Source organism: Aptenodytes patagonicus, chromosome 1 (assembly GCF_965638725.1).
Source record: "Aptenodytes patagonicus chromosome 1, bAptPat1.pri.cur, whole genome shotgun sequence".
Classification (NCBI taxonomy): Eukaryota; Metazoa; Chordata; class Aves; order Sphenisciformes; family Spheniscidae; genus Aptenodytes; species Aptenodytes patagonicus.
The window spans coordinates 158,648,688-158,673,606 of NC_134949.1; the positions used below are offsets into that span (position 1 = coordinate 158,648,688).

The 24,919-nt window shown below is 44.0% G+C and overlaps 1 protein-coding gene across 1 annotated transcript in view; it reads left to right on the forward strand.

The window, feature by feature from the left end:
* The first annotated feature begins 339 nt into the window (after window positions 1-339).
* Window positions 340-24,919, forward strand: part of GAS6 (growth arrest specific 6) — a 43,411-nt gene continuing 18,831 nt past the window's right edge. Inside the window, exons 1-6 of the mRNA XM_076360407.1 lie at window positions 340-409; window positions 872-1,038; window positions 15,796-15,820; window positions 16,609-16,671; window positions 23,060-23,182; window positions 24,733-24,852. Coding sequence (XP_076216522.1) covers window positions 340-409; window positions 872-1,038; window positions 15,796-15,820; window positions 16,609-16,671; window positions 23,060-23,182; window positions 24,733-24,852 — 568 coding nt within the window. The remainder of the gene's footprint in view (window positions 410-871; window positions 1,039-15,795; window positions 15,821-16,608; window positions 16,672-23,059; window positions 23,183-24,732; window positions 24,853-24,919) is intronic.

The window sequence follows — 24,919 nt, forward strand, 5'->3', positions numbered from 1 at the left end:
CGCCAGCTCCCCGGGCCCCGCCGTCCGCCCGGCTCCCCGTAAATACCCCCCCGCAGCTCGGCACGGCCTTTCGCAAGCGGCCGGGCAGGTACGCGGGCCCGGGCCGCTGCCCCGCCGCGAGGTGTGTCCCTGTGCCGCGGCTCGGCGGTGACTTGGCGAGCGATTGGGTAGGACGGGCGAGCGGCTCCCCGGCTCCCCTGCTGGGCTCCCCGGCGCCGCGCTCCCGCAGTAGCAGCGCGCTCCCCGCCCGCGCCGCCGCCCGCCCGCCCCGCTCCGCTCCGCTCCGCTCCGCCAGCGCCCGGCCCGGCCCGGCCCGGCCCCAGCCGCCGCCGCCGCATCATGCCGCATCCCGCGGCGCCCCTCGGGGCCGCCCTGCTGCTCGTCCTGCTGGCGGCGGACTCCTCGCAGAGTGAGTACTGCTGGGGGGGGGGGGCCGTCCCTCCCGCACACGCCGCCGAGCATCCCCCCCACCGCCCCGTGTGTGCGTGTGTGTGAGCGCGGTGTGGGGGAGCTGCTGGGGCTGGGGGGGGGGGGGGGGGGGCGGGACGCGCAGCTTCGCGGCCAGGCTGCGGGGGGGAAGGCGGCGGCGGTTGCGGCGGGGGATGCCGGTGCGGCGGCGGCGGCCGCGGGGTCGCCGCTGTGAGGGGCCGCGCCGAGGCCGCGGCGACCCACGGGCGGGGCGCCGGGCAGGGAGGGCGCTTGGTGTCACCCGGCTGGGCGGTCGGTGCCCCCCGGCGGGGCGGTTTGGTGTGCGGGGTGGGGGGGTTACAGAGCGGCCAGGCGGGCTCAGCTGTTCACCGCTGCCTCCCCTTCCTCCTGCTCCTCTCCTCCTCCGCGGCCCCCCTCGCCGGCCCGGCGATCGGCGGCCCAGCCGTGCTGCTGCGCGCCCCGGAGGCTGCCCAGTTCCTGCGGCAGAGGCAGCGGCGAGCCTACCAGATCTTCGAGGAGACCAAGCAAGGGCACCTGGAGAGGGAGTGCGTGGAGGAGCACTGCAGCAAGGAGGAGGCCCGGGAGGTGTTCGAGAACGACCCCGAGACGGTAAGGGCGCAGAGCCGCCGGAGATTTCGGTGCGTTGTCCGGCTCTGCCCTCCCACCCTCCCTCCATCCATCTGCGGCTGGCTGCCAGCTGCCTGCACAGCTGGGGAAGCCGCTGGGAGGAGGAGGAGGAACCAGAAACATTAGGTGAATGACTCGAAGCCACACGGCGTAACTAGCACAGCCTGCGCGAGGGCTGTGTCAGTGCTGTCCAGTTAGAAATACCTCAGTGAGGATGGTCTGGGTGAGCGGCCCAGCCTGGCGCCCGCTGGCATGACTGCTGTCTCCGGAGAGTGGAAGGGCCCTGTTCACCCGTGGCGTAAATCCACAAAGCAAGACCAGTGCGCCATAATGCTACGGCTTCTCTGCCTGGAGACCCTACTGTCCCTCTTTCCTTCACCCTCCCAACCCAGCTGTATTTAAAATCCCCTTAATGTTGTGGCATATGTCAGAATAGGGGTTTCTCAGGAGAAGTGTGTCATAAACACACTTTATCCTTTTGGGCCATGTTCAGCTTGGTTAGCGTTTCGGAATCAGTAGGTTCAGGACCCGTCACTACGACAGCAGGAGAGCATGTGTACGGGAACGTGGTACTGCTGCACTTCTAACACTAAGCGTAGATTCACAGAGTTACAGCCTGCACACCGCATGCGGAGCTGACTTTTCCAGTCTTCTCAAGGCTGACTTTCGCTTCAGTCTTCTCACTTTGGACAGCGTGTGGATGCAGTTGTGTTGCTTTACTAAACTTGGCTTACTCTTCCTTACTTTACACCTCCTCTCTACGCTGTTTTGGATAGGCTGTTCTCATTGCAGAGGTTATCTGGTGTTGATTTAGCAGTGGGAAGTGGATTTTCTCGGTGTTCAAACTGAAGCTTGATACTGCACAGCGTGTGCCTGTTAATGGTATGATGCTCTAGGGAGAAGATGGGACAGAGAGCGAGAGAGCGAGGGTGCACAGAGACACACACACCACAGGCAAGGGAGGGACTCATCTGAGGAGATGTTTTATGTTTCAGTCAGACAAGTCTTGACATGTGTGCTTCATTAGCAGGCTCAGCACTGGATATACAGCGTGGTAGCTTGTTGTCACAAGGCAGTAGTAAGTATGGCAAAAACACTGTGATGCTGGCTTTTCTTTTTGACAATCTTTAATTTAGGGCTTAATATGGAGCGCTCGCCCAGGCAGTGTTTAGCGGTGCACCTCTTACACGTATGTGTAGTCACATCTGCTTACAGCAGTGTTTGCTTCTGTTCTGTAAAACTGAGCTAATACGGAATATGGATAATTGTAAAGTGGTGAGAGTGGCTGGCACAACTATTTCCATATTCACATTGAATAACATAGCTTTAAGCCCGGTATAAATATTCACTATATAGCAGTGAATGCAGGAAAAATATCCCAAATGGGATTTGTAGCATTCTGGAAAAAAGGTGATCTGAGGTCACCAGTTTGGCTAACTGGCTTCTGGCCAAGAAAGCAGCCGAAGGCGATGCATTGATAGATCAGTTTGGAGTGTGGTAGACTGTGTAAATGTGTCAGGAGTTTTTAACAATATTCGGTACTTATTTTGTATATTGAAAAAAATATGCAGTTCTCCTACTGTAATGAAAATAGTGAGATCATTTTGGTTTAAAATCTTTTCATGTGTAATATAAATTCTGTAAGATCCAGTCATGCCATTTAAGCGTGTTTTGCAGGACAATGCAAACTTTCTGTCATTGCAAATGATTTTGGGTTTTTTTGTGCATTTCCTTTGTTACTGCTGCTAGGTCTCTCTCTAGCTCTGAAAACCCCTGAAGAAATATCACTAAGGCTAGATAAGCTTCTAGTGTCTGTGCCCCCTTGCTTATTTAACACGCGCTTCTACACCAAAGTACTGTATTTTATAATACTTTTAGGTCTGCAGTGACATAAGATCCTAACTTTTCTGAGACACAAAACTCCCAAGAGCTGTGAACTTGCTTGTTACGTGCAGTATGTCCTGCTCCTTGCTGTTAACTTTGCTTCAATTTGACTGGGAAGCAAGTGTGCCACCGCCTATCAGGGGGATTTATGGCCCTTCCTATCCACTTTGCAATCAGTGTGTGACGTGAAGGCAGCAGCTGCTGTTCAGTAGCAGTTTTCTAATGCATGGTGGCAGAGGTCATGTATGCGGGCTGTTATTACTCTACACATTGGAAGCCTTCCGTGCTTTGTAAGGTGTAGGTGACTACTTATCCGGCAGTATCTGTGGATTTGATGGGCAGAGTATTTTCCTCATCTGCATTTTCGTCTGACTTGATCTTTTCACATCTCCTTAATACGCACCTGAGGTAACGGAAGCGTTTCTTCAACGCTAGGAAGTTACCATGCTGTCATTTCACTGATGCTGCCTCGTATGTCCTGTCCTGCTGACTGACAGAAGAAGGAAGCTAGCTGAGACAGACTTGACTCAGGAACGATGAAAACTGTTGATAAAAACTGCCTAGCAGTTTGAGGAGTTACAGTAACTGCAGTCACGCTTCAGCGTATTGTCAGGCTGCAGCTGGTCCACGCTGGTAAAGTGAGGGCTTTTTATTGACCAGGGAAGTGTATGGATTACTGTTGACAGCTGATGTTACCTCGTAGTTTAGGAAGGCTGACATTTTTGTCTCTGCCTGCTGAACCTGGTCACAGCGATTAACTACTTAGGTCATAGCAGAAAGAAACGGGTACAGCGCTTTTTGCCCTGCGCTGAGCCCTATGACTAACCTTGTAGTCGGCAAGCCACGAGGAACGCATCGGTGTGCTTCTGATCTGGGCTTTCAGGTCTGTCCACATCTTCTGGGTTTCATGCTTTAAAGCACCAGATGAGCACGAATGTAAGCATTTGGCCGTTTACTGTCCCATGGGAGCAATGGTCTTGCAGCCTTGACAACTGAAGGTTAGTCTGAGGTTAGTTAATAGCTTGCTGCTTCTCTGTTCGACCTCAAGAAAGGCTTGCAATGTGAGCACAAAAGCGTTATCTCTCTTCCCTGCCCCCCCCCCCCCCCAGATGATCTAATGAAATGCATGAGTCTTCCTTGCAAACCTTGCCGTTCTTAATTCTCCTTTGGTTGTGTGAAGAGAATTTCAAGGCCTAATTTCAAGACCTATGACTTAAAGCTGTGATATGAAATTACATTAAACGGTTCAATCGGACGGCTCCAGAAGTTCAGGTAAGATGAAACAAGGCTGCAGTGTAGCTTACATGGTGCTTCCCAGGTAAAAGCATAGCGTGATGCAGCCAATTTTAACATCTAGCCAAGAATAACATTTTACGGAAAGATATCTACTGAAGCAATGGAAGGCACAGAAAAAGGGTGCTCTGGTATAGGTAAACGACATTTCATTCCTCTTTACTGGTCTATACCCTTTTTCCGTGCCTTCCATTGCTTCAGTGATCAGCTTTCCAAAGCAACATCTGCAAGCTGTCAGCTGAAGATACACGTTCTCTGAAACCTGAATGTGGGTGTTGCCACATGGGTGATTACTTATATCAACTGCTAAGAATAGTGTATTAGGCGGGGCTAAGTAGTCATTCATTTGCAGGCCAGTGCAGCTTTTGTCTTTTATGTTACGGAAAATATAAATATCGGCTCGCCCAGACTGGAGGAAGGAAGATCAATTGAAACATTTTTAGATTGTTTTTTTTAGGAGGCAGAACAAAACTCAGTCTGTGTTATTTGTATGACTATACATGGTAAAAACAAGTGTGAGCCTAGGTTAATGAGTCTTGCAGCCTATCTTTTTCATGAAGCTGATTATAATGTCCTTAGATATTACTGCAGAATTCTGGGATGGTTCCTGTTTTATAATTTCATTTATGCTAGAGGTACCAAACAGAAAAATGAAAAGATAGTATGGTGGGAGAAAAATAAGGGTGGAAAACATGTTCATGGGACGTATGAGGACTGTTTCTAAATGTGATCTATTAAAAAGATATGCTAGGTGTGATAGATGGGATGAAGTTGCAAAATATCTTGGATATAGAGATAAGAATGTTATCTTATTTAAAATCTTGATGAGGCCTTATGAAAAGCAGTACTGCAGAAATATTTGACCTTGGTATGCAGTCAAGGTATTACAGCTTGTTAACTGACTGATAAACTGCTCTGGAATTTGGTTGACCTGTTCTAAAAATGTGGTCATCCAAGCATGTAAAACAAAGGGCAGAAGGGAGCGTAGTTGCTGGTGTTCTTGGAAACGTTGGATTTCACTAAAGAATAAATACAGCAAAAACGTGTCCTTGTGCAAGGAGTTTCTCTGTTTTGAAAGGCTCAGCATAGGGAAGGTGTTTGAATGCCGCCTCTTATCGTTTGGTACCATAGTTTATCAGTACAGCATCTGTCGCTGCACATCTTGCTTGCTCTTGTTACTGTTGAAGAATTACTGGTCTTCCAGCAGGTCACCATTGAAATTGCCACACTGAATACTTTGAAAGGTGTTAGGCCCACCAGAAATGCTGACGTAGGTCAGCCTGGCCACCTGTGTTTACAGTTTATGGATTTGTCCCTCAACAGAGTACCATGGAAAGCCAGCTGGTTTTCATATGTGTGCAGAACGAACATCTGATTCACAGGCACGGACGTGAAAAGTTCTGTTGCTTTTTGAGGGACTTGCATCCAAACTCCTATTAAAATCTATGGCTTGTCAGATACACAAAACACTGGCAGAGAATCACAGGGTAACTCAGGCTGAGAGGGACTCAGGAGGTCTCTCGTCCACTCATAGCAAGGGCAGCAAGAAGACCAGACCAGGCTTTTTGGGGCTTTTTTCAGTCATGTCTTGAAGATTACTGACCCTAACAAAACATCCAGCAACGTCAGCATTCTTTCTGCTAAGCTGGGTTTATCGAGAAGCTGAAATGCAGATGAAGCAATATATAGGGTGTGATAATGGTCAGTTTGGTTGTGTTTCATAATGTTACTGAATCATTGGTTTTATTTCTTTATTTCTTCCATTATGTGACATGGTCATGATAACAAAGATGAGCTGCATGCATGGACTAGAGTCATCCAAACTTTACTCTGATCTTTTAGGAGGGGTGCTTGGCAGACAATATTTAGGTCTTATTTCTAAGAATAGCAAGATAGATGCACATCTGTAAATACTAATCAGAAAATTATGAAGACATGTAGGGGGAGAAGAGGAGTTACTGGGAGAGTTAAGCAGTATAAAATTTCTTTGAGTAATTTAGTGAATGTTGTGTAGTCTAGACATTAAAAATACTGGTATCATCTTTAAATACAGATGTCATCATCCATTTATAGAATATTCCTTTCTAGATCCAGGCAAAAATATAGATTTACTTGCTGTGAAAATTCCTCTCGATATACCAATTTGTTATGGCATTTTGGCAGAGTGTGGAGCAAGGGCTAGATTTATAGCTGGTATAAATTTCTGTATCTCTTCTTGTTGGTGCAGAATTCATCTGAGAGAGGGAAAGAGTTGCAGGAGAACTCCATGCTGATGATTTAACCTGCTTGGACTCAGTATATGGAAGAATTGGATTCCCAGGCACAGTGGTACCTGCTTAATAGATTTCAAGAAAGGAAATACAGGAGATTTAGACTTTTGTCCAGGAATGGCTTGAAGGAGAGAAGAAGGAAGTAGAAAAGTTTGAGTACCACCTCATCGCTCTCTACAACTACCTGAAAGGAGGTTGTAGCGAGGTGGGGGTCGGTCTCTTCTCCCAAGTAACTAGCGATAGGACAAGAGGAAACGGCCTCAAGTTGCGCCAGGGGAGGTTTAGATTGGATGTAAGGAAAAATTTCTTTACTGAAAGAGTGGTTAAACATTGGAAGAGGCTGCCCAGGGAAGTGGTTGAGTCACCATCCCTGGAGGTATTTAAAAGACGTGTAGATGTGGTGCCTGGGGACATGGTTTAGTGGTATAGACTTGGCAGTGTTAGGTTAATGGTTGGACTCGATGATCTTAAAGGTCTTTTCCAACCTAAATGATTCTATGATTCTATGATTCTATGATACATGCCACACTAGCATTCCAGCTCTCTGCTGGGATGGGATCTGGGTGAGCACCAGTTGTTCTCCCTTCCCTTTCTTCCTTCTCCCTCTATTTTCTTATAAAGGAAACACAGGATGGGAGAGCATTGTACCAAAATCCAGTGGGTCTAACTGATTTGGGAGGCAAACAGATTGGGACTGTGGAGCAGGATGCATCTGTCTACTTGGCGGTGCAGACACAGCATTTCTTTGTGGTGGTGGAGTTCAGTAGCAGGACGGCGACAAAAATACTCCTGCCTGCCTTAGAAGGCAGGTCATACATTTATTAGCTAAATGCTGCTTTATCAAAAGTTATTGAGAAGGGTGAGCAGAGTTTGCTGTTGGTGGAAGCAGACACAGATCCACTGGACTCATGTCTATCTGATCTTTATCTGTTTCCACTCGTGTGAGTTTAGCCCAGAAGTTCAGAATAGACCTGGGAATACTGAAACACCACATCACGAAAGTACTACATGCTAAACCTCCTGTGCAGCAGGAGGGAAGGAACAAGAGAAAACAGAAGTGGCAAATATTACACTTGAGGGGCTGTTTGAAGATAGGATGGAAAAAGATGCTAAGAATGGTAAATTGAAGCAGGGGGATTATACAGGTTTGGGTCAAGACGGAAGATAATGGAAAAAGCAGATGAAGTTAGGGTAAGTTAGGTTTTTAGAGGAATACAATAGGTTTTAATAAATATGTGAGAGGGGAAAAAGCCAATTAAAAAATAGGAAAACAGTTTTGTGGCTATGGGCTCATTCATTTTCTTTTTAAATTAAAAAAAAAAGAGGAGCAGCCTACTGGGAATTAATACAGTTTGTTAGTACAGCTGCATGAGAATCAGGTAAGAGAAACATTGAATCTGTATAAATTGGCAATTGTGGTTCATGTGTGCTCCAAACTCTAAGTGAACTTAATGAATTACAAGCAATTACTTTCCAATGAGTATGAAGAACAAGGATGGAACCATCATCAGAGATTTAGAAGAAACTGAGAAGGAACATACCAGGGAGGTTTACTTCGCCTCCACTCAACATTATAATCTTTTCAGGCTTTGGTTTCACATTTGGGAGCTCAGCTGATCTAGTTGGTGTAAGCAACCCCCTTGCCTGTTCTGTTCTGTCCCCCTGCCTGCACAGCAATTTGTGCAACTGCATGGACCAATCTAAGGAACTGATCTAAAGAAAAGTAGTCCGGAGAGAAAAATGATCATTTTGCAGCTGGATCAGTTCCCCGGTCCAGTTCACCATGCCGCTTCACAAAGGGTTGCACCAACACATTGCAAATGACAGCATAGGTTTAGGATGGAAGGCCGGGTGCAAGGGGAGAAGCAGAAAGGGTCGTCACAGCTCACGGTGTCGAAGAAGGGCATGAATAACCAAGCCTTGGAGAATCTGACTAAAGTTTTTCAGCAGGTCTCCCTTCCATATCTGTACCTTCATCACTGTTTTGTTACGACCTGCTGTTCTAGAGGCTCTCCACATATGCACATGTCTGTGGGGAAGTTTCCTTATTTATTGTTTTGGGTTTTCTTCCTGATCCTTTGAGCATCAGCAGTGGGACCCAGAGGAGGAGCAAAGCTGGAAAGTAAGGAGGATACCCAGGAAGTGTGGGGGGGGAAGTGCTGGTGTTGTCTTCACCCTGCACACCTGCCAGGACAGAAGGGTACATAAATGAAGAGGTAAAAGGAGAATGGGTCATGCTTGCACTGTACAAAATCATGTGCATCTGGAGACCTACCGCATTTGGCTGACTCCTGGAACGGGGAGTCCTAGTTCAATTCCAGAAAACACTTAGGACAGGATCAGAAAAGCAAAAGTTACTTAGTTATTAAAATAGTGAACAAGGAAGTATGAGATCAGATTCTCTCGCAAGGGCCTAGTGTTGTCTCAGCTGTCACTTCCCTATTCCTCGCTTGCCTGTCCCCTCTGAGGCCAAATCCAGCGGTGCCTTAAAGTGGCTGTTACTGTGAGTTGCAACCTCTGCAGGCAAGCAAAATCCTAAGAAACAGTATTATTAGATTACAGGAAGGGGAAAAACACAGTATTTCTTCACTTCAGCGGATAAAATGTTACAGAGCCTATAAGAGAGATCACAAACATTTAAATCATGTTGGATGGGATTTATAATCTGTTCTATTTTAAATACGGCTTAAATAATTACAGAGTAATGACACAATATAGGATGTTGAAGGGAGACAGCCTTTTACTTATGCTAGGTGTTTTGTCAGATCCTCATTTGCTTAATTTGACTTAAGTTTCTAAGTGAGTGTTAGTTTAACCACATGTACAAATATTGTAACTATTGCAACAAGTAAGGATTCAAACAAGCAACACCAAGTGAAGATCTGAATTGGGATCCTCTTTTCAAATTGCACATTAATACAGCTGGAGGGAAAGTAGCCTTTCAATCCTGAAGCAGTGGAGGCATCCTGAGTGCCTCAAGGCATTCATGATTGGATTGCATTAAGAATAACTTAAAAGCACGTGCAACCAACTCATTGGAATCACTCTACAAATTATTTTTGTTGGAATATTTGGCCCTTGGCACCAGTTGCATCCATTTCACACCGTCACTGTCCAATCAAACCCTGCCTCAGGCTGCATACAGAAATCATGTCTCTGTGCCCCCTACATCTTCACGAATGCAAAGTATCAGTGTTTTGCTTGGCTGTGACATACAGGAACTTTTTGTTTCTTCTTTTCTTTCCTTTCATTACTTTTTTTTCCTGTAATTGTGCATTCCAATCATTGGTGGGTTTTTCCTCATAGCAGAGCAACATCTTTTGCTGACTTGGCACCTCAGTATGCTGTTGGGAAATAGTCCTGCCTCTCAGAAGAGGGTGAGGGAAGCTATGACAATAGCTGTTTTTTGTTTCCAGTCTTCAGGGTTCTGCAGAGATGCCTAGTTTCTATGAAACAGGTGATGCTAGAGAAGGTGGTCTGGAATGCTTCTTGTTTGGAAAGATGAACAACTTGGTGGAAGGGGCAGTCATAGTCTTTGTGCAGCAGAATAGCTGGGCAGTGAAATGGATACTCTGCAAATGGAGACAAAATCTAAAAGCTACACTAAACAACAGTAACTCTGGTGGTAGGAGATGAGACTTCGAGGCTGCTTTTGGATTGTAGCATGACCTGCTTTGCTTCTCTAAAGCCTCACTTGCCAAATTGTGGAGAGAAGTTCCCTTTGCTCCTTGCATGGAGAATGCACATTGTCCCAAAGCAAAATAGGAAGCAAGCTAACCTGGCTGAGTGTAGGGTTCCTCACAAAGAGAAGGAAAGCTTGTGCAAGCAACGTGGCATTGATTTGAGTGTAAATCTACAACTAAAGGTTCTAGATAGTTAAAATTCTAAATTGTAGGACTGTTTAATTACATTGTACCGGAGGAAGGCCTAATCGTTCAGCATGAGATTTGCTATGCATCAAAAGCCTAGGGCTGAGTTTAAAAAAATGCGGAGAGCTCTTGAGCATTAATGAGGTTTGCATTCTCAGGTTATAACAGTTAAACAGCTGTTGGTATAAAAGCAAACCCAAGTCAAACACTAAATTATAGCCAATCATGGTTGGTAGTGGCCATTTCTTTGCAAGGATAAGTGCATGCCTGCGGTGTGGAAACGTGAAGTACATTTATAAACGAGGAGGTCAGGCCATGCCCAAGACAAACATTCAGTCCTGAAGGAAAGAGGAAAAGGGAGAGTCATTATATGGAAATGAGAAAAGGGCATAATGTGGGAGTTGTCACTGCTCTCTAAGAGGTAACTAGGTAACTAAGAAAGTGCTTTTTAGAAATTACCATTGCTAATACAAGTCTGTGAGATCCTTCAGCATTAGCAGTGTTCCAGTCACAGAATCGCAGAATCACAGGGTGGTTGAGGTTGGCAGGCACCTCTGGAGGTCATCTGGTCCAACCCCCCTGCTCAGGCAGGGCCACCAAGAGCCGGTTGCCCAGGAACACGAACAGTCCTTCTGTAGACTACATCTTTTATGTGCTGCCACTACAGCTCAGACATGATTTTGATTAGATTCAGTGCTGATCAGGCTTACCTGACCTAGTACTCAAGCAAAACAAACAGAAGCCATTAGCAGGCCCTTTTGGCTGAGGTTTCCAGTGTTGCCAATTACTTTAAGCAACAGTGAGAACATTTTCCTGGTGTAGACAGGGTCATTGTTGTGTTTTCAGAAGGGCTATTTTTATACAGTGACTCATATTAACTCCTGTTCTGATTTGGTGTTCTTCCATCTTCTCTAAAAATGCAGTGGGACTAACGCATTCCCAGTATAATTTCACTGACTTCTGGATTTTACCACTAAGGGAGAGTTTGGCCATAGAGCTGAAAATAGATGGTGACCCCAGTCACACTGTAGGTTTCCTTTGGCAGGGAAGCTGACATAGGTATTTCTGCCCCTTTGACTCCACAGCCCTGCTACGAATTCTTACCTTCATGTTGCTGTTCTCCTCAGTTATTCCAATGCAGGGTATTGTGGAGGTGGCTCCATAGAAGCTATTCTTAACTATTCCACTGCAACCATTAACATTTGGAAGAAAAAACAAATATAAAAATTAACAGCCTGGAGTTTGGGGGGGGGTGTTTGGGTTGGGTGTTTTTGAGGACACTTTTAAACTTACGCTCTCTTTTCATTTTAGATATCCACACTAAGTGTTGTAGTGGCTGTGTTATAAGGGTAGGAATAAACTCTGGGTGGAGGTGGGAGAGGAACTTCTTAACCCCATGAAAAAATGTTTGGTGTCACTCTACCCTGGGAAAAAAGCGTGCACTCTTAGGTCTTGCACTACTGTTGTGGAAACCAATAATTGTGTTTAATGCATCAAAAGACTTGCTTCTAGCACGTACATATGTTCTTGTGGAAGGGGTGAGGGCTGTAGAGCTTAAAACTTTTCTGTTAAAGCACAGCTCTGTCTCCTGGACAGCAAGAAAAAGGTCTCTTGAACTAATCTGAAATAAGCAAGCCAGGACCTGCCTGGAGGGACTGGCCTCATGCCGTACTTTCCACTTCACTGAAAGGGTGGAGACTTGTAGATGAGAGGCACTTCCCAGTCTCTCCTATTTCTCCCTCTTTACCTGAGATCTCTGCTGAGCTGTACTTCTCAGTGGCACATGATGCGTGGTGCGTAACTCATACTACATGCCGGTCTGCAGGCTGCGGGTGTCCTGGTGCCAGGCCCTTGACTATTGAAGCTTCTGGCATCCCGGTCGTACTGGTTGGTACGTGGGAACCAGACAGACAGAAAGTGTGTTGGGTCACAAGAAGGAGGGGTGGAAATACATTAAGGTTTTCTTGGTAGGAGCAGACACAGAAGTTGGAATTGTTGAAACCAGGTTCGTGAAGGTTGGTCTCCCGTGGAGGCTGGTGCTTCTGCAAGGTATTGTCTTCCTCTTGCATGCACGGGGACATCACTACTGGACAGATTGGTTAGAAAGCTTGGTGAGGTCAGTGTCTGTACAGCAGCCTATCCAGAGGATGTTTATGTCCAATATGTATTTGTTTATAGCTTTTTATTTAAAAAAGCCCATTGCTCCTGCTTTTGTTTTCAGCAGTAATTAAGAAAGCAAATCCAAAGGGGAAGTGCTGACAACATTTAAATGTTAACTTCTTTTACCAGAGTCCAGGCTGAAAATTCAACACTTACTTACTATAATTCTGTGGTGACTTTTGCTACCACAGTGGTCACAGTTAAATAACCCCCATGCTTTTTGATCCTCAATCAATGAATACTCGGTGGCTTTCTGGATGGTGAGATGTTTGGTGAGCCTGAAATTTAAGGTGACTGGCTGAGAAATCAGCAAAGTAGTAACAGAGAATCTTTGCTAACTCCTTGTTAGCAAGCCTCAAAGCATTTCTCTTGGCATTTTTGTCAAGAGACATCCTGAAAATACAGTTGAAGACTTCTGGTGGAGGGAAGATGAGTCTCAGACTTTTAACAGGGACCTGACCCTGTATAGGGCTTTCATCTTCCCTGACATCTGTGGGTCATTAAGACTTAGTACAGTGCAGAAGACTGAAAAGGTATTGTGGAGTTGAGCGCTCAGACTAGAAATAATTCATGTCTGACTGTCTTTCTGTGCAGGATAGACACAACTTGAATTTTTAGCTGGGAATACTTCTCATCGGTGTTTTTTGAAAAGGGACTGCTGCTTTCAGTTTAACCAAGTTCCTTTTCTCAAGGTGGAAGATCATTCGTCCTTCATTCTTGATTCATCTTTTGGCTGAATGGAAATATGTTGTCATTGTATTTCCAGAGGCCTGTTGTAAGGAAAATTGATTACGGAGAGAAATGAAAAGTTAATCATACAAGAACGAGTAATGTTAGAACCTGCAATCACATTGCTTTATTTTAGAATGCTTTTATCAGCAGATCCTGTAGACCTGGAGAAGTGCTACTGATCAGCAAGTGGTTTTGTATAACATAAGCCAATGAGGAAGATAGGGAAAGAAGGGTTAAATTTCTATTAATAGCCTCCTGTTTAAATCAATTACCTCTGTTATATACCTCGTAAAATGAAGCTTGTGGTGGTACAGTGTCTTGGAGTTTCACTCTTCTGCTGTTCAATTGGCATTGAATCAATACACAGTCAGTTTTCATTTGGAAGGTTATTTGTGCAATGAAAATCACTAGTTACCTTAATCTTTCATTCAAAGGTAACCTCTATACAACTTTTCTAGCACTAAAACTCATTCATCAGCGGTCAAGGAGAAAATGAAGTTTTAGAGGTCTTTTCCAACTTCAATGATTCTATGATTCTATGATTCTATGCCTTTGCCATCACTGACTTGGAGCAATTAGGCTGGTGGCCATGAATATGAAAGCTGCTATTTCTTGTCCTCTGAATGCAGAAAATGTTCTTGCCAGTGTCTGGATTATCCTATTGGTGGTTAAATACAGATGCACATTCTTGTGACGTATATTGAATAAAGGGGAAATAATGAAAAAAATGGTTGGAATATTTCATCACATGCCGCTATCTTTTTCTCTTTGAGTGCTGGCTGAAGTTCAGTTTATGGTTATAGCACAGCTGGGCACTCGTCTTTACTTTACGTTTATTTTGACCATATTTGTTTGACATGTCTTTTCCAAAACTAAACCTTAAAAAAAAAAGAGGGAGAGGGGACCGTAGTGAGTTCTGAGCTCCTCACTCAGTTTGTTAACCCAAAGAGATATTACAAAGCTCAACCCCAAAAGATGCCAAGCCTCTTACCCTCATGTCAGAATTGAAAATTAGAATAAGTGTAAGCTACTTCTTCTACTTCTTTATTGATGGTCTCATGATTTAGGCTGAATATTTACAGGGTGCATTTCAGTAACTGGAGCATACTTGCCAGAAGCGATTGATTTTTCTGGTGAATGACAGCAATGCAAAATTTTTAGTTTATATGACCTTGTCAACCAATCGATTGCATTAGACAGTCCAGGTCAAATTGGATCATGGTGTGTGCCTGTCTGTGTTGTATGTACATGCCTGTATATATGCATGAGCTTATCCAAACATCTGTAATAAGAGGAGAAAATAAAATAGTTTATAATCTTGCGGATTGTATAGACCAAATTAATTTTGTAGAATGCAGGATATTTACAGTCCCTATCTCACTGCAGATGCAGCGTTATATGAAAATTCCTCAGGTTGTATGAAAGAGAATTATACTATGCATATGCTTTCGTAATTAGCTGAGAAATGGTTTATTTTAACAAAAAAGCGCTGATACAATCCACAAGTTTTCCCTCATTACACGCCCCAATTACAATTTTAGTAGCACTTGAACTAGTGACATATACATTACGAAATCCAGTATGAAGTAAAGTTGGAAAGAAATCCTTTTTCCTGGCCATGAATTTTTGTTTTTTAAGAATGTGGTTTAATGATCAGTTTAGGCCAATCTCCCACCCTTCCATGCAGCACAGCTACATTTTCCTGCTGTTTCTCTGTTAGCGCAAGCAATCACGCGACTGGCAAGGTCTCACCAGACTGAATTTTTTCTAACATGCAAGGTTAGATCCACATCACATCAGCAGACTGCTGCTCTCACTGTCTGGCTACACTTTGTTGACACAAGGTAGGGAGCAGTAACGCGTGGCCACGTACCACGAGAGGAGTGGGAATGCCTTTTGCAGTCCAGTTTTAGGTCAATGAAAGTCAGTGTTGCCCTCCCTTGCAAACTCGCAGCATTCCCTTCTTTGAGTGGACAGTCTCCACGATGTGATGGAGTCGGCGGTATGGCAATGGGTGCTGTTAGAGGTGTAGGGTGCTCGTTGTTCTAAGAGCAAAAGCTACCCTTTTATTTTAGCGGCTGTGGTGTTCGGGTGCTGCCCGTGTTCTGCATCAGCAGAGGGCCTCCGAGGAGGCACTGGGTGACTAAATGTTTCTGCACTTTCCCTCTGGGGTTTTGTCCCTAGATTCCTCTTCCTTCCCCTACTTCATGCCACCATCAGCACCGTTACCTCTTGGATAGTGCGTAAGTGGCTTCACGCTCAGTCACTGCCACTTACCAGGTCAGCTGTTGTCAAAAAATACCTTGAGACTGGAGCTAATGTTTCGTTCCTTTTCAAAAGACAAAATGCATGTATGATACTGTGCCGCTTCTGGCTCTGAATAAAAAGAAATGAGGATGTTTGTGTTTGGACCTTGTTAAACAACTGTCGTGCAAGACCACCAAACTTAACAGCAGCTCTTAAATAGAATGACAATAGAAGCAAATATTATTCAATAAATCTTTGCTTTTTTTTTTTTCTCCCTCCTACAGGAATATTTTTACCCGAAATACTTGGGTGAGTTGCAGCTTTTACTTTCACTTTGTGGCAGTGCTGGTACGTGGTGCCTAACACTGGAGCGTGTCACAGCTGAAGTCTCTGCTAAGGAGAGTGATGGAAATCTGATTGCAGTAAACATGCATTTCTAACTTTTAAGATAGACTGTATGTTCCTTATGTGATTTTGTTTTTTACTTATGTATAGATTTACATACATTATGTTTTCTGCATGTTAAAATGTTGGTGTTGCATTTATAGCTGTAGCTTGCAGCGTTAGGAAATAATTTGAAGTCTTCTAACTTTTCCCCTTCTTAATTAATTTAGCTATTAACTAATTTCCTTATTAAAAAAATAAAAGTGCCTTTATTGATTGATCCACTGGCTTATTCTATTGACTGTATCATAGTCATGGCATCATACTGTTTTCTATTTGTGTTTAGTATGTAGTACTTAAGATCACAAATGCCAACGGTTTTAGAAAACTCCATGTGCTTCTTAGATTTTTTTAAAAGAGATTTAGTAGGTCAAATTTGAGTAGCTACTAACATGCTTTTAGAATCATAGTAGCATATGGTAAAGTGATCACCCTCATCAGATGGCTTATAACTCTACTGTACATCAGAGCTAAAAAATTTTGATGAACTTAAGAATTTTAAGGCATCTGGGAGATTATAATATTGCACAGATTTTGCATCCACCCTTCAGATCCTTGCTTAATGAATCAGCAGGCCAGGTATGATTTTACATGCTTTGAACATCTGCCATGTCATCGTTATAATAATAACAATTTCATTTTCTGTTCTTCAGCTTGTATTCAGAAATATGGGTCGCCGTATACAAGAAGTCCAGATTTCCTTACATGCGTTCATAGTAAGCATTTCTGTTTTGCATATTGTAGTTAAATGTTCTCTCATGTTACCTGAAGGAGTGGAACCAGCTCAGCCATCTCCATTTTTTATAGTATTTTAGTACTGGCCTTCCTATTCTCTAGGCTTGAGACTCTGTATCACTTGCCCTATCTGAGCAACAAAACAAGGCCTTTTCCCTTTTATAACCTATTGCCATCTCGCTGTCATCTTTCAGTGCTTTGGTATTTTATGATGCAAGACGTTTCTTTCACACCAGTTTCCCAAGGTCTGAATAATCTGAGAAGCAACAGGGACGAGAAATAGGATTTACCAGAAGGTTGTACAACATGCTTGGCCTTTCATTTTCTTTTTTCTTGAATGCTAACTTTGGCTTGCCCCTGTTAAGGAACCTTAAAAAAAGCTTGTAGTCAAACCCAGGCTTGTGTCAGACTTCTTTACATTAAGAAGATCAGTTTCGCACATCGTGTGATTGTGCTTTAAATATTGCAACCTTTAAAAATTCAAATCAATTTGGAAGTCAACCCGATGTCTGTGTAGAAGGGGAAGGGGTATTTGTTCATCACTAATGCTAGAGATCAGAATTTAATTAACTCTTCTAATACCTTCCCAGTTCCCTCTTGAAGCTTAGCAGTGCTAAAGGTATAAAGCTGCATAAATATTCTAAATATGTTCTGGGAGCAGATCAGTTCAAATGGGGAGAAAATCACGTGCATGTATATTTATTTTCATTTTTACTCCTGTGGTTCAGTCTCTTACTGTGATCAAGTTTGATTAGTCATGTGTTCATACCAGTGCTACCAAAGGAGGATCAGGATTTAGTCCAGCTTTCATGTTTATAAACTGCATTACAGCAACCTTTTTTGAAGAGTGAATTCCAAGGTTAAGAAGTGGTATGTCAAGACCTGCCCTGATATAATGCAGCAGTATCACTTACGGATGTTAGAGTCCTCTGAACTGGGACTTCTCGGACCTGCGGCACCCGTGTTGGCTGCGGTATGCCAGCTAGTTCAAAGTGGGACGTGAGGCTGAATGCTTCCTTTTGCTTACGTGTGTGGCACGGCAAAGAGGCAGGCGTTCCTGCTGAAAATGGTGGTATCAACTGGGAACACTTGTTCCAAACAGCTAATAGTGTTTTAGACATGCAAGTCTAAAGGGTAGTGATGAAAAAATCTGAAAAAATAAAAGCTGAATAATTGTTTTTAGGGATTTTTGCCCATTGCAGATGCCGTGGTTTGGAAAGAAAATGATAATATTTTCCCCCATTAAAATATTAAAATATTTTTAAATGGCTGAGTTTTGGCTGGCCATTGTTAATTCACAGGAGAAGTAACAGAGAAGGAGCCTGAAATGCGCTTGGAAGAACGACAGGCTTTGTGCTTGGCCAATTCCAGTGTGCCTCTTAATTTTTCACAGATGCTGCCAAAAGGCTATGTAGCTCTGTGGGGCTGTGCCTGCAAAACACATTTAATTTTGTTTCTTAACACTCTTTCTCCTCTCAAAACAAGGTAGTGGAAGGCTCTTTTAATCTGGCATACAAAGACATTGCACAACCCAAGGACTGGGAGGGTGATTAACTGGACTAGTTTATACTGGAAATAAGGTACAAATTTTAACTGTGACAGTGATTAGACAGCTTAGGGGGGCATTTGAGGATTCTCAGTTTCAGAAGACCTTTAGATCAGGGTTACAGGTAGGGTTCAGCTCTGGCTTCAGAGAGGTAGATGCAGGTGTTTCCAGCATAGGTGCCTACATGAGCAGTATTCCCATCACAGTGGAGAGTTGATCAGCAGTCAGTGGTTCTAGCGGGATTCCACTGACCAAACTTCCTCTGCTGTGGGGAGAGCTGAATCGCTCTATGGACTCTGTTTATTGTACTGACTAGATCTCCACTGACTGCAATGAGAATTTAAGACAATTGCTTTGCAGATAAATGCTTGCCTTACACATAGATACCTGTACTGTGGTCTGCAGATCTGGATCTTTTTCTAAAAGAGATCCTGTAGGTCAGCTAGGAATTAGGGATTTGGTTCTGCAAGAGTTTGGAAAACTCTACAGGATTTTTTGGAAATGAAGCTGCATATGGCCTTAAAAAACACAATGGGATTTTTGTTAGGTCGTGTGTGTCTCCTTTTAATAGCGAGCGTCATAATCTTCGCAACCTAGCATTTTCCCAATGAAGTTTTAATTTGCACCGTTTTGTGAATATCAAAAAATAAATTCACAGTACAGAGTAATGAACTGGAAGCAGCAGTCAGTGTACTTAGGTAAAGTTTTGTTTCCATACGGACTTAAAAAATGGAACTGGTAGTTCTATTCTCTGTCTGCATTTATGAGCTATATATGTGCTATCAGACATAGCTCAAAGCACACAAAGAGGTCATGGTCTTTGTTACTTTTAAAAGCTTTACTAAAATCTGTCATGTAAATGAATGTAAACAAAAGCTCCATTTTCTCTTGCAATGGTTTAAATCGGGAGCACCTTCCACGAAGTTGGCAGAATTACACAGCTGTGAAGCCACCAGGAGAGTATAAGACTGTGTCTTAAGTTCTCAAACTCTGATGATAAGAGGAGCAAACTATCGGCACAGTGTTGATGCGATAGAAATGTCCGTGGTTGTTCCTGCCATTTACCATGGGTTGCGATAGGGTGGTATGCTGCTGGGCAGTGTTATTTCCATCTGGATCTGCAAGACACATCAGAATCCAGTTTGAGAGAGAGAATCAGAAGCTTGAGGTTACACCAGATAAGTCACGCATAACCCTGTTGTCTTGTTTTGCTTATCAAGTGACTTTGAAAATACTGCCATGTCTGGGAGGCTTAGTTTGTGCTGCTTCAAAAAACCAGACTTGGCTTACTATACCTAAACCATTCCGTTTACTGTATACAAATTCTGGTCTGCCTAGGAAAAGAAAGACGCTGATTAGAGCTGCTCTGTCATGGCTCATCTCCGCCTTAACTTGGCCTCTCCTTTCCCGACTCCTCCGCCCCCAGCGGTGTGTCGACTGGGCAGTGATTTATCGGGAGGTATTCTGGCGGGTGGATGTGGCAGACAGCCTGTGTAGCTGTGTTTTCTTTTGTGTGGCCTGGCCCCTACCTTGGCTGTGGCTTTGCCCCAGCTCTGCCCAGCTGGAGTGGTGAGGAAGAAAGATAATTAGGCCTTGTTTGCAGTGAGCGGATGGTTATTTCTGTGAGGCTCTTAGGATTGTCTACTCCAGCTTTTCCTGTAGAGTTTTCCCAGGCACTAGCTTCTGAGCATCAAGATGAAATACTGAAAGTCAGCATTTCTTTGGCCAAGTCATACTCTGTTCCTGGTCAGCCCTCTGGCTCCCTCCTCCCTTGTCCATGATGGAACGCCTTGCTGAGGCTCAGGATAAATGCTTACCTTTTCAATGGCATAGCCCTAGCTAGAGGTTGAAGCTGTGCTGGTTACAGAGGAGAACCTGAAGTGAGAGAGTGGATGGAACCACTGTGTTTTGGTTGTGTTTTGGTAGAGAGGGATGAAATCACAACTTGAAATGCAAATTCTTTCAGTTGTGGAGATTTGTGATCCTTTATGACCTTTTATAGAGCTCCTTCCTTTGCTTCATCTATTTTGTCCCACTTGATTCAGCCCACTATATTTAATGACAGCCATTGCCAGTCATCTGCTGATTTCTGGCATCTGTCAGTCCTCTTCAGAAGAATGCTGGAGTCTTCGTTATAAACATATGCATAGTGTACAGGTACATTTGTCATAGTTGTTGAACTTGCACTAGACAGTCCTTATGTCCAAAGCTCAATTAAATACCCTACAGAGAAAGGAGTGGTGAAAACTTTTATATTCTACAATGTGACAAATGTAAAGCAAATATGAAATTAGTACTCCATGGTAATCTGGATAAACTGCAGCACTGTGTGCAGCTAATTTCAGTCTTCAGGTTATTCAGTGTGCAATGCAGCCCAAGAATCTGACTCTTTTTTCTTGATGACTATAACACAAATGCTACCCAACATCGGAGTATATTCTCTTGCCTTATTTTTATGCCTAACATGGCACCAATCTTAATGGCTGTCCGAAAGGCAAACTGGAAGTCCAAAAGGCAACGGGCACAACCTGAAACACAGGAGGTTCCGCCTGAACATCAGGAAACACTTTTTCACTGTGAGGGTGACCCAGCACTGGCACAGGTTGCCCCGGGGAGGTTGTGGAGTCTCCACCCTTGGAGATATTCAGAAGCTGTCTGGACGTGGTCCTGGGCAACTGGCTCTAGGTGGCCCTGCTTGAGCTGGGGTATTGGACCGGATGACCTCCAGAGGTGCCTGCCAACCTCAACCAGTCTGTGATTACTGAGATTCAAATCTAAGGCAGTCAGTCCAAACAAAAATGCTGTTCAGTGCTTTGTAAGACATCAAAGGGAGTTGCTTCTGCCTGCACTCACAGAAATGTTAAAAGTTTTTTCAAAGCAGCCTGTCATGAAGGTGACTTTCAGGGTCACACAGAGGAAGTTAAGAAGACAAATGTAGAAGCATTATAATCCTGACAAAAGTAGGAGTTAATCCAAGTCTTAACTTCTCTCAATTTGAGAAGCCTGATGGGGCTACAAACAGTTCCTCTCCCTACATGCCTCCCTGCCACCCCATATGCCCATCAGTTCACAAGTCATGTTACAGAATATCGTGAAGAGTCCGAACTGGATGTTGGTCTACTGAACGTTGGTCTCAGCAGAACCAGTGTATGAAAAGGGGTCTTTGCTGCTGTTGCTCGCTTAATGTGTACCCACTGAGCACTTTTTGCACTGCAAATCTAGTATCACAGACCAAACTTGGTCTTCAGAGGGCTGTTGCTAATCAGGTGCTCTAAATGCACCTGTCTGGTCCACTTTTTGTAAACTCTGCCTTTTGTCTGGACTGAACTGGGTTTCTGCTGAGTAGTAAGGATGTGTTGCCAAGGTTGTAGGATTGCAGAAGGCGTTGCTAATGATAGCAGTTTTCCTTTAAAGACTGCTAGCTGCAGCAGCTGCCAACAGTTCTGTATCATGCACCAAAAGGATTGGGTAGCATCATTGCTTTGTAGCTTTGCTACCCCTGCTCTGGCGTAGCTGGTCAGGCACAAGAAACTGCCGGATATGTTCATCAGAAGAGAAGCCTGGACATCATGCCTTTCATGTCATAGGACTTCCTTTTCCAATGCATTCCATGTGCTGGTGAGCACAGAGGACAGTGGGACTGACCGCTTAACGGCTGCAGTGTAGGTCAATCCCATTGTGAATATGCATTCATTCAGGTTTGCCAGGGCTCTGGTCAGGTTCAAATGTTCTCTGTAGTAGGTGGCATCCCTGGCAGACTGGACTGTGACTAAAGTTCACCCAAGTGTAGAAGGTCCGCAGAAGTGCCCTGTCTCTCCTGAACCCCACTGCTGGGAGGGGATATGTAAACAGGCCCTCTGACTAGGTGAGCTTTGCAGCCTGCAGAATGAGCTTCTGCACTGCTCCTTCCGGTTAAGGTTGTGGAAACGGTTAATACATTTATGTTTTTTGAAGATCACTGATCTAGAACACCTGTGTTATAGGTTACTACTACATGATAACTACCAGTTCATTTTGGGGGGGGACAAGGGTATTCTCTGATCCTCCCTTTAGCTATCTCTGCAAACACTGTCCCTGAGTGTTTTGCAGAGAGGTGGGTAGGTGAGTTTGGACAGGTGACTTCAGTTCATTGAGCAGTTACATGATAGTTTGATATTTGTCCTCCCAATCCTCCCCAAAGTATGGTGACTACTCTCTTGCTACGATCCTATGGAGAATGTCCGTTGTCAACTATTGGAACTTGGCTTAAAAATCAGTGGCAGACTTCACTCTGTGTTGGCCCCATAGGAGCGTTGTGCTGTCTGTACACTGGATTAGTGGTTTGTGATTCTTACACTGTTAACACATTGGTATTTCTTTTTTATTCTCATTCTACATAATAGAAAAGCCTAAGTTGGACAGACTTAAATTTCAGGTACAAACCTTTGCTAGCAACAGGTCTATCAACCCTGGTGAGATCCTCAGTTGAACTACCAAAAGTAATTGAAAAGAGTACCCATCCTTCCTGGAACGCTTAGTTGCTGACTGCTTTCTGTTATATCCAAAACTAGGGAGAGTAGAATTAACTTTCTTAAAAATGAGCTACTTCAAGCTGTTTCTTTCAGGACGTGCCCTTCAGATACAGGGATGGTAGCTCACTCCCTTTTGCGATGAAATGAATTCCACTGCATGTGCTCACTAGAGAATTAGCTTCCAGTTTTGCCGTGATTCCCCATTACTGTTTAAGCTTCTTGACTTTTAATGAGAGTGAAACACTTGGTTGTCAGTGACTTCAATGTATTGTCCTGTTTTGTTTTGGTTTTTTTATTCCTTATATAAATCAGATTTGCCAAACCAGTGTTCTCCCGATCCTTGTCATAAAGAGGGGACCGTCAAATGTGAAGATCTCAAGGGGGACTTCTATTGTGAATGCAAGCGTGGCTGGCAGGGAAAAACATGTGAAAAAGGTAATTGAGTTTCGTTATCTTTTATACCTGTAACAAAGATGTATTGGGTTTTGCTGTATTCTCAAAGGGTCACCGATACTGTGCTGCACAATTCAGAAGTCACAGAACTGAACCTGGATTACAAACCGCTCGTGTTTTTACCCTTCTGGGAATCATATAACTCTGTCACGTCAGCATTTTTTATATGCCTTTAATGGATCTCAGCTTGGTCTTGGCGAGGTAATCTAAGAAGTTGTGCTCCAACTTTCTGTCCCACCCCTCTGAAGGGGGCAACAGAAATAGAGTTGTAGTGGCTTTTCAAGCAGAACTGCCTCGACCATTGCTGTTAACCCCGATGTAACAGGTCACAGACTGCACAGCCTGAGAATTTGCCCCATCTTCCTTTCTAGCACCCCTGCAATGGGAACAGTGACTTTCAGCAGGCAGTTGGGGTCTGACTCTGATGATGCACAAGCTGATGAAATTTGTCTGTTAAAGCCTCCTCGCAAGTAGGACCTTATTCCACGTCCACTTACATCCCACTGTGTATTTCCACCAACTCCAAAGACAATATTCGGGCAGAAATTACTTGTGCAAGAAGTTCCAGGCCCCAAGAGGGCTTTCTGTATTCCTTTATGAAACACTGAAGTCATCTTCCCTCCTTGTTTTCTGGTTTCTTCTTTTTCTGCCTGCAAGGCTTCCTGTCAGGATCACTGCTTTTCTGCCTGCCGATATTAAGTAATTGCCAGAAATCACATTCAGCCAGTCCAGAGTTGTGGCAACCAAGACAGCAGGAGATCCAAAGCCTCTCCTTCTGATGTGAATATTGTGGGGAGATTATAGGCTCACTCACAAGCAGCTTATTTAAGCATTTGAGACAGTTGTCTGATCAGTATACAATCAGCTTTGAGAGCTCAGCAACTGATCAGTGTGAAGCATATCCTCTCTTTTTCTTATAAAATGCCATGAAATGTGCTGTTCTACCCATTGGCTAACTCTAGAGACCCATAGACAAGCAGGACATAATGAGCAGGTAGGGCACATCGAGAGTGAAATCCAGGCTCTACTGAATTTAATAGGCTTTTGCTGCCAACCTCAGTGCAGCACCGTTTAGCTCACGGTGCTCAATAGCTGTGAACTTAAAACTTTTTTGTGTTCTCATGAGTTCTATAGTAGTAAGGATATATTGTTCTTGTTTTATTTAAAGCTTTCACCCTGAACTTATAATTTTAAAAGTTAGTTATGATATAAAATACGTTAGTTATAATTAGTTCGCTTCTGCAAACAAACTTCTTCACCTCCACAGTGACTAAAGATGCTCTTCTGCGTTCTCAGAGCTGTGAAGGAGATACTCAGTTACAGTTCCTTCTCTGTCTTTTTTTTTATTAAATGAACTTGAGCTAATGTACTTGAAGTGTTTGAGTGAACTCTGTGCTTTTTGTAATCCTTGTATTGCAGCTGTAATAGTGTTTCTTGTTTGGTCTTTCTCCTTCCTAACGTGTATCCCACTCTCACCCTCCAGATTATTTACGGAGGTGAAAAGCTGACTGTAACACTTTCTTTTGATGTAGATATTGATGAATGCAGAGCGCAGAACGGCGGCTGTAACCAGCTCTGTCTCAACAAGCTAGGCAGCTACCGTTGCTCATGCTACAGTGGTTACGCTCTTAAAGACAGCAAAACATGTGAAGGTAAGCTTTGGTGGGCCTCTCAGTTCGCTTCAGCGGATGCTTAGTGACTTGTGACTGTATTTCAGGG